Consider the following 9,190-nt stretch of genomic DNA (forward strand, 5'->3'; position numbering starts at 1 on the left):
AATGACTGTATGTCAATGCAAGAAGTAATAATTTTTATGAAAAATTATCAACTTAGCATTATTTATAACAACAAATTTTTTTGGATATATCGCGCGCTACGGTTATAAATTTCTAGTTAAAACAATTCTATATCTTGTAAAACATTTTATATCTCTGAGCTTCTATTACTAATCATATTTATTTTATTGCTTTCAAATCAAGATTAGATAATTTTATTTCTTTACCTATCATAGGTGTTCATTATCGTGCACTGGTATGTCACAGCCTGAGAAAAAGTACAAGAAACAAATGAATGGTTTCCGATGTGTTGCTTGCCAAAAATTGCGACACAAATTACTGAATCAATCTTATAAAATCAAGTCTGATATCAAAGATCGCTATGATAGTTTGAAATATCAGGATAGTCTCAAAAACAAGCAAATTAAGCGTCTTAAACAAAAAGTATATTTTTATTTCTTGTTTATCACTTTTATTTTTGTTTCGAGATCATTTATTACAAGATAAATCTCAATAATTGTAAAACTTTACCAATTTGAGTTACACGTCCATGATTATACTTCTATGCAATTGTGTGTCAGAGATTTGCAAACTCCAAAATTTATGTGGTACTGGAGAATGATTAGCAGTTAACTGTCTGAGATGATTTATATAAAATTATTCTTCTTTTTTTGCAGGTTAAATCACTCTTACAAATAATTGAAGCGCAAAAAGTGAACTCTATGGCAATTAGAGATACAGCTTTAAGAGCTGAAATTTCTATCTTCCCTCCGGTACAACAATTAGCAATCCATGCTTGTTTTAACGCTGTAAGGGCTAAAAATGCAAAACAAAGAAGATATACGGTAGAGTGGGTTTATGAATGTTTATTATTTCGCATAAAAAGTCCATTTGTGTACGATCGACTCAGAGATCGTGAAATCCTCTCTCTTCCTTGCAAAGACAAACTTCATAGATACATCCAGAAGTTGAATAGCGCTTTTGGATTCCCTACTGCTATATTCGACACTCTTCGTATAAAAAGTTCGCGAATGGAAGTGTACGAAAAACGCGGCACCGATTTATCATTGAAGTTGTATTTCTATTAATTGATGAAGTGGCTTTAAGTAAAGCGATCAAGTTAAATCGTAAAACCATGCAGCTGGAGGGTTTTGTAAATTTAGGAGAACATATGCTACAATATCTTATAAATAGCCGAGCTGATCACGCTTAGTTTTTATGTTCCAACCTTTTTAAGGTGATTGGATGCAGATTGTTGGCAGTTTTCTCAGCAGAAATTCCGTTACCAGTTCTATTCTTCACAAATTACTTCTGGAATGTATCATATTGTTGGAGAATGCTGGATTTTACGTGGACGTTGTAACATGTGATGGTGCACAGTTGAATAGAGGAGTGTGGAAACTTTTTGGGATTACAGAAGATCAATGTAGCTGCGAACATCCATGTAACATGAAAGATCGGAGACTTTGATTCGTTTCTGACTTTCCACATTTAATAAAATGTTTCAAAAACTAGATTATGGAAAAATCAATCTTTTGGGTATGAAATTATTTACAACAATATTGATGATTGATTCATAATATAAATATACATCTATTCATGAATATATAATTATTATTTTCACTATTAATTTTTTATTGTTTTGTTATTTTCTTGAAGACGCCTGATGGATTGGTGAAGAAAAGTCACTAGGAAGCTCTTTTATCACATGAAACGTATTTTAAAGCCAACTTAAAAATCACTTATAAACTATCTCTTCAGCATTTAAATCCTGAGGGTTATCAGAAAATGAACATTCCATTAGCTTGTCAGGTAATTATGAGGATACAAGTACAGTACTCCCTCCTTAAGGAGGGGGGTAAGGTTAATTCGTACAAAAAAAGGCATGTTTTGGTGAATTTTTTGTGACGACACAGTTAAAATCTCTTTAATAAAACCAATGGTACATTAAAGTATGACATTCGAAGAATATTGTATAAAATTTTCACGAAGAAATATTTAAAAATACGGCAATGGCAGCAATTATTCGGACGTGTCTCAGGAAAAAAATAGAATTGTGGGGTCCCTCATAACTTGGTGCTGGATCATCTGAAATCAAAAAATCAAAGTTCATTCGTTAGATAATAGTTTTCCCTAGGTAACGCTGGGAGGGTTTTTCGAAATTTCAAATTTTCCCTTCAAAATGTTCACTTTTGTGGACTTTTTGATTTCAGATGATCCAGCACCAAGTTATGAAGGACCCCGCAATTTTAATTTTTTCCTGAGACACGTCCGAATAATTGCTGCCATTGCCGTATTTTTTCAAATTTCTTTGTGAAAATTTTATACAATATTCTTCGAATGTCATACCTTAATGTACCATTGGTTTTAATAAAGAGATTTTAACTGTGTCGTCACAAACAATTCACAAAAACATGCCTTTTTTGTACGAATTAACCTTAACCCTCCCCCTAAGGTGTAATGGGTTGTCTTTGTTGTCTTTTGTTAGTGATTTACAGAAAAACTAAGGCAAAACTAAAATATTTTAGAAAGGAAGCACTTAATAACATAATAGTATTGAATTTATTATTAAAAACTAAAACTATAATAATGATTTCATCAAGTGTTATTGATAATAATAAAAGTCTTCTATTTTAAGCTATTCTCCAATAATATTCAAGTTGCAATGAAGATTTATAAGAATGCAACTGATGAACTTAAAGATTGTGATTCAACAATTGCGTTCATTGGAAGGATCAATAATTTGATTCAAGCAATGAGTTCACGTACTCCTCCAGATGCTTTGCGTTTGAATCAGGAATGTCCTCAAAAAACGGTAACATTTAATGTATTCTTTTAGTCTTGTAATAATTTTTTGCAGTTTTTTCGTAATATTAAAGCGGAAATGTTACCTCTGAATGAAGAAAATCATTACCGTAATTAAAAACTCAGTATTTCTGCTGGTAAATGTCGGAATAAATACTGAAAACATACATAAAATTTATGTAAATACAATAAAAAATGAGTAAAATTAAAAAAAAAGTAATCAAACTGAGATATAAATGGTCCTTATACCCTGTTTTCTACTAAATTGCAATACCTCTATCTCAACTGAATAACTTAAATAATTTCTTTTTCTTACTGTTTATTTCTGAAGCATTTAGAAATAAGAAAATAATAATCTTGATTTTCACTAGGTAATAAATGACTTTCTGGAATATTTAAAAATGTGGGAATCTAAAGCTAAAGACAAAAAAATACTTTAAAAAAAAAATGCGGAAGACCAAGAAGGAGAAATCTACAAATGGAAGAGAAGAGGTGGAAAAATTCTTTTTCGCAATCACTCCCAGTACTTTTAACGGATTGAAAATTACCTTACAAGCAACTCTTGAACTGGGAGAATTTTTACACAAAGAATGCAACTACGAATATTTAATGAAGTCTCACCTTAATCAAGATCAACTGGAAGTATGTATTATCGTTCTTATCTTGTATAATTTATCGTTCTTTTACTATTTTAACATTGTTACGTTTATCGTTTTCAGAAATTTTTTGGTATTATGAAAAGTGTTTGTCGCTGTAATGATCATCCAGACACCATTCTATTTGGACAGGTTTTCCGATTACTATTTTCGAATCACGAAAACTCATCCAGTGAAAATATTAATGAGTTCTCGTCTCAAAATATTTCTGTGGCTTAAAAACCTTTTGGGAGTTTAATGGGTGAAGTTAATGAAGAAGAAACTGAAAATAGCATGTGTTCATTTGTTAGTAAGCCGTTTGAGAGTATCTTGGATGAAGACAGTGACGATGATATTGACCAGGAAGAACATCTGTACCGAGATAACTATTACCCATTTGAGAATTCTTGGGAGGTGGAAGATTGCAATTGCAATATCGTACAGAATAACTTGAGGGTGATAAAAATGCTAGTTTTCGTGATGATCCGCATTTTCACTATGATTATAATGTTGTGTCTACTAGTGATGATGTGGTGGCTTATATCGCTGGATACGTTGCGCGAAAAGTTCAGCGACTCACAAATTGTTGTGACTGTATCGACACATTACGTTCGGCAAAACCTTCCAAACGTGACAAAGTTATTGAGTTAATGAGCAATAATGGTTTAATTTATTCTAGAGACAATTTATTTAATTTAATTAAACAGCTTGAAAAAATTGTATTGACTGTAGTGGGTACTAAGACAATTAAAATAAATACAATGAACCAAATTTTGGAAAAAATTTCAAAGGCAAAATTTTTACCAATGTTAGGCTGTGATAAACATGTCAAAGAACTTATAGCTAAAATTTTAAATAATTTTATCGTCATGGGTGGAAATTTCTTAGTAAATTTAAATAATCGTACTTTAAACGATCGGAAGTTGACGACAAAAAAACTTCGTAAACACTTTAAGCTGTCATAAATTATTAATGAACTTATTATTTTTATTAAGTTTATTGTTTTTTAACTCTACTTATGCTATAGAAATTTTTAGACTTGTAAAAAGTGTAATTTACAATTACAATTTACTTTTAATTGGGCTTTTTTAATTTAGTTTTCCATCCTTTACTCAACTGCGACTGGGTAAAATGAAATTGAATAGATTTATACAACAAGTTGACGATAATATCTTGAAAGTAATTGTAAAACAAAAAATTTTTTCTTATTGCTATTTTCACGTTAATTATCAGATTTGGTTTATTTATTTTGACTAACGCGCGAGTACAATTGTTACATTCCCGCGACAATAAAAAAGGTTTTAAAAACCTGATATTAGCTACACTAACGCGCTCTAGTGGCAAAAGATCTGTCCCTACATTTTCGAACATTTGTAATACATTGCGTCACCTTCCTGTTATCTGTCTCCGTGGGTAACACAAAACTTAACTTTACATGGTAGAATTACGGTGACGTTTTCGACGGAAGAAATAGTGATTGAGATTTATAGTGTCGCTAATACCTGATAGATGGTATTATTATAATTTTACTTGTAGAGGGTTTCTCTATAGTAAAGATAATATTAGACTGAATTTTATTTTATGATTTTTCTTTAAAGGATGCGACTTGCTTTTCTTTCTTGTACACTTCTCAACGGCTACGTACAGACTGTTCTAGTCTAGTGACCACTACTTGTTAGCGTGGTTCCCTAGCCTTCTAGTAACTTTAGAGGGCGCGACCTTCGGTCGTACCGCTACATACTTTAAATTTTATCAAATAGGAATTATATTCTTATTTACAGTTATTAATAAAAAATAAAATATACGATCATTTTGGATATTACAAAAACATAAAAACTTTGATCAACATTTTTATTGTCATAATTTTATCTTCCGTATGATTAGTATAAAAATTGGATACTTAATTCTTGTATAAGAAATAAAATCTACCAATAGTAAACCAGTTCATCTTATTTTTATTGGAAAATAATCATAGTTATATTAATTCTGTCCAATTTTACCTTATCTTATATTTTACAATTTGTAAGATATCTTTTATAAGTAAAATTACATAGTGTGTTTAAAAACAATTGGAAAAGCTTAGGAAAGATTATATTTTATGAGTTTTAATTTTATAAAAAAGATACTTTGTGGAATAAAAATGTCGAAATATAGTGAAATATTAACTGAAATAAAAACAGCAAACTTGAATTTAAACATTTTATTAGACGAAGTGTCAAAGATAAGAGGTAATTCTTTATAAAAATCTGTAACATTAAAGTGGATATATTTAATTATGTATGAATATATTTTAATTATTTAAAAAATATTATATTTCAGTTAAGTGTGCGCAAATGCAGTTAGACATCTTATCTCTGTATAAACCGCAGTGTTTACAAATACTTGAAATGTTAAAAACAATAGAAAATAATCAAAATGCTTTCATTGAAATTCCTTCTGTTGAAGAATTACATTTGTTATTCAATAATATATCATAAATTATTGAAAGTAACTGTTTAATTCAAATATTTGAAATACAAATAGATATTCTTTATATAAGTTAGTTTATTCATATTTAAACTATTCTTTATGTTTAGATCAATTATAAATACAAGAAATAATATATTTTTGTTCAAATAAATTCTATTCAGACTACTGAATTTATAAGTAAAATATAATTATCACATCAATATAAATGAATAATTAAATATCATAAAAAATGCAAATAATTCATATTATAATTCATACTTTTAATTTATTTTAACAAATTTCTCATTATAGACATTGATGTATTTTTATGTTCTTTATTAATGAAAGGCTGATAATAAATTTAAATAACAAGAGAATTTGTATCCTATTGCAGATTGAATATTGTTAATTTTTTTTAGTCACAAAAGTAAAAATATGTTATACATACATATCTATTTATGTTTCTTATTTAATTCTATCCTCATCTGTGGAATATATTTTGATATTAGCAACTACAAGTATATAATTTCAAGATTACAAAAAGAAAAAAAAAGAAAAGCAACGTTGACAATTAGCAATAAATTATATAACATAACAAAAGAAATTGTTCCTTTCATTTTAATTAAATAAATATATTGTTTATTTTAATTTATAATTTATTAACCCTTTGACTACGGCAGACTTTGGCACTCACTGGCCGTACGGTACGGTACGAATTCATTCGAGACGTCCACTGGGTACGGCGAAATTTTTCGCTAGACATGCATTTCTAAGGAAGTATATTAAAATATTCAAAATACTGAAATTTATTACATTAAACGAATATTACTTGAAGTGAACATTAATTTTAAGCTTTTTTTAAATAACAATGTTTAATAATACAATTTAATAATATAATAACGTATGATATATTTCAAAACACGGATGAGTACATAATCCTACATTACATTTTTTACATTCGTAATGTGTATCCTTTCTCTTATCATTTTTTGCACACATTACACATCTACGCCTTGCACTTTTTCGAATTGCTATATTGCTTTCATATGGAGACGGAAAATGCTTTTGCGTCAAACGAAAAGGCTCATTATTAGTATTTCTACCTCTTAATTTATATCCATTAGTTTCATCTAAGTATTTTCTTAATATTTGTTTTATTAAATTTAAATGAATCAAAATAAGTTAATCGAAATTGGTAATCTACATTACCATTAGAGGTCTACACTACCATAAGACCAATTATAAAATTTTTAAACGGGCGAAACAAGCGAAATTTGATTTGGACGCTAATAGGCGTCAATAGTACCGGGAAGCCAACATGTGTCGGACGCCAATGGGTGCCAACAGTAGTCAAAGGGTTAAATAGGAATTCACAGTCATAAAACTTATATTTTATATACATAATAAATAATGTGTAATTTATTTTATTGTATTTTTTAACTTTTTTTAATAGTCGAAATAATATAAAATTGCATAGGAATTCATAAATAATTAAATATATTTGATAAGAAAGATAATCTAGATGACGCTAAAGTTTTTACACAGGCAATTGAAAAATTGAAAACTAACCAATCAGCTTGCAGGATTTAGGCGTTAATTTTATATTAACAACACTGTTAGAAACATTGACATCGTTTAAAACAAAATAACGATCCAATCCAGCTTGAGAGGGTCGTCAATGCAGTTGTTTCACCTGTTCGTGAATATTTTTATTGCACATTATTGACAACTTATTTAGTCTTACGTAGATTTTTATTATAATACTTTTTTATTTTATAATCCCGTGTTTCAGGTTGGACTTTAAATAGGGAACGTAACGAGATGCTAATCGTTGCTTTCCAATTACACCAAAAAGCGACACTGTGTAACGCAGTGTCGAAAAAGCGCTTTCCATCAAAGACACTGTCAAACACAGATGTATTCTGCTCGACACTCGAAAAAGTCGTGTTTTGCAGTGTTTTACCCAGGATTAACAACAAAAAAGAGAAGAATTCTTTTCTCTGCTTATGATTTTTAATTATTCAGATTGGTATTAAAAAAACCACCAAAATAAACTGAAGAAACAAGTAACAATAACATTACTTAACCTCGTAATTTATTTACGCCATATTTTATTAGTATCGTTATTACATAAAAAACATTGTTATTTTACTTCTATAGTAACTTAAATTGAGATATTCCTATATAATTATTAATTATCAATTTACTATTGGTTCAGTACAGAAAATAAATTAAATTCCTTGGGAGCTTGTGTCTTTAACTGCTAATTATTATTTTATAGAAATGTTTAAATGCAAACATTGCAATATTCAAGTGAGTCCAGATAATGCCGCGAAACACGATTGTATTAATAAAGGTAATACAATATTCTTAGATGATGATAATTTCTTTACGGTTTTTTATGGTTTCCATCAATACCAAAATAACTCTATTTTCTTCCATCTACAAGAAATAACAATTATGTTATAAATTTTGTTTTATTAATTGAATTATTACTTCGATAATATTTGTGTTGACAGTAAATATATTCGTTTCGGCTACTTAATGCTTATATTTGGTTAATTGAATAATACTTACTTTGAAATTATAGTTGGTTCAAATAATTATTATTAAACAAAATTATTATTATTACAAAACAATAATTTATAGACCTGCAAACTGTCAAAGTACTAAAACTATATTATGTAAATAATATAAGATATATAAAATGAAAATTATATATATTTAATATTTTTATTACTTTTTTATGAATATGAACTTTCAGATTTGTACGGCATTAACTTTTTATAGACAATTGCATTAAATCAAAATAAACTATCTAAATGCCGTACAAAAAAATGTCATACTAAATATCCAAATGTACATTTTTTTATAGGGATTTTTCGGGAGTTTTCTTCCCCCTTCAGACCCTTGGTCCAAAAAAAATGTACCGCATGTGGAAAAATGTTATCTATGCATAAAATACTTTCAAAATAAATTAATTTTATGTTGTTTCAAATCACTTCCCCCCCCCGGACCACTGAAAGGGGGTGGGTTGCAACCCTCGATTTTTCTCCCTTGTCGCATGATTTTTGTACGGCGTTGCGGAATAATCAGAGAAATACGTCTTTATTAACTGTACCACAGGTAATATAACCTTAATTGATAGTTATAAATTACTAATATAAAAAAATGCAATGATGCAAATGTTTTTTAATTCTACTTATGCTATAGAAATTTCTAGTCTTGTAAAAAGTGCAATTTACGATAATAAATTACAATTTACTTTTAATTGGACTTTTTAAATTTAGTTTTCCATCCTTTA

General features: G+C 28.6%; 2 protein-coding genes and 1 long non-coding RNA gene across 4 annotated transcripts; all 3 read left to right on the top strand.

Annotated features, from left to right (window-relative positions):
* Nucleotides 1-3: 3 nt before the first annotated feature.
* LOC149031291 (uncharacterized) lies at nt 4-4,209 on the top strand. Of its 2 annotated transcripts, XM_089176373.1 has the most exons (7): nt 4-442; nt 676-843; nt 1,236-1,537; nt 1,658-1,810; nt 2,637-2,813; nt 3,175-3,445; nt 3,523-4,209. In XM_089176373.1, exons 1-3 carry the CDS (start codon nt 257-259, stop codon nt 1,359-1,361), a joined length of 480 nt encoding a protein of 159 aa, XP_089032499.1. In that variant the 5' UTR covers nt 4-256; the 3' UTR covers nt 1,362-1,537; nt 1,658-1,810; nt 2,637-2,813; nt 3,175-3,445; nt 3,523-4,209. The 2 variants fall into 2 exon arrangements, with proteins under 2 accessions (XP_089032499.1, XP_089032497.1); XM_089176371.1 differs by having other exon boundaries at nt 676-1,537.
* A 1,257-nt stretch (nt 4,210-5,466) lies between these two features.
* On the top strand, nt 5,467-6,077 carry LOC149031292 (uncharacterized). The gene is made up of 2 exons (XM_089176376.1): nt 5,467-5,666; nt 5,758-6,077. Exons 1-2 carry the CDS (start codon nt 5,537-5,539, stop codon nt 5,913-5,915), a joined length of 288 nt encoding a protein of 95 aa, XP_089032502.1. The 5' UTR covers nt 5,467-5,536; the 3' UTR covers nt 5,916-6,077.
* A 494-nt stretch (nt 6,078-6,571) lies between these two features.
* LOC107072643 (uncharacterized) lies at nt 6,572-9,190 on the top strand. The gene is made up of 3 exons (XR_001476614.2): nt 6,572-7,581; nt 7,679-8,242; nt 8,762-9,190. It is a non-coding gene; the product is annotated as an uncharacterized LOC107072643 (long non-coding RNA).

Source organism: Polistes dominula, unplaced genomic scaffold (assembly GCF_049000335.1).
Source record: "Polistes dominula isolate Pdom_NZ unplaced genomic scaffold, Pdom_raw_medaka contig_338, whole genome shotgun sequence".
Classification (NCBI taxonomy): domain Eukaryota; kingdom Metazoa; phylum Arthropoda; class Insecta; order Hymenoptera; family Vespidae; genus Polistes; species Polistes dominula.

Excerpts from the sequence above, each read along its gene's own strand:
- LOC149031292 (XM_089176376.1), top strand. The coding sequence starts at position 5,537 with ATGAGTTTTAATTTTATAAAAAAGATACTTTGTGGAATAAAAATGTCG. Across the intron at positions 5,667-5,757 it reads CGAAGTGTCAAAGATAAGAG|TTAAGTGTGCGCAAATGCAG; the intron begins GTAATTCTTTAT and ends ATTATATTTCAG.
- LOC149031291 (XM_089176371.1), top strand. The coding sequence starts at position 257 with ATGTCACAGCCTGAGAAAAAGTACAAGAAACAAATGAATGGTTTCCGA. Across the intron at positions 443-675 it reads TTAAGCGTCTTAAACAAAAA|GTTAAATCACTCTTACAAAT; the intron begins GTATATTTTTAT and ends CTTTTTTTGCAG.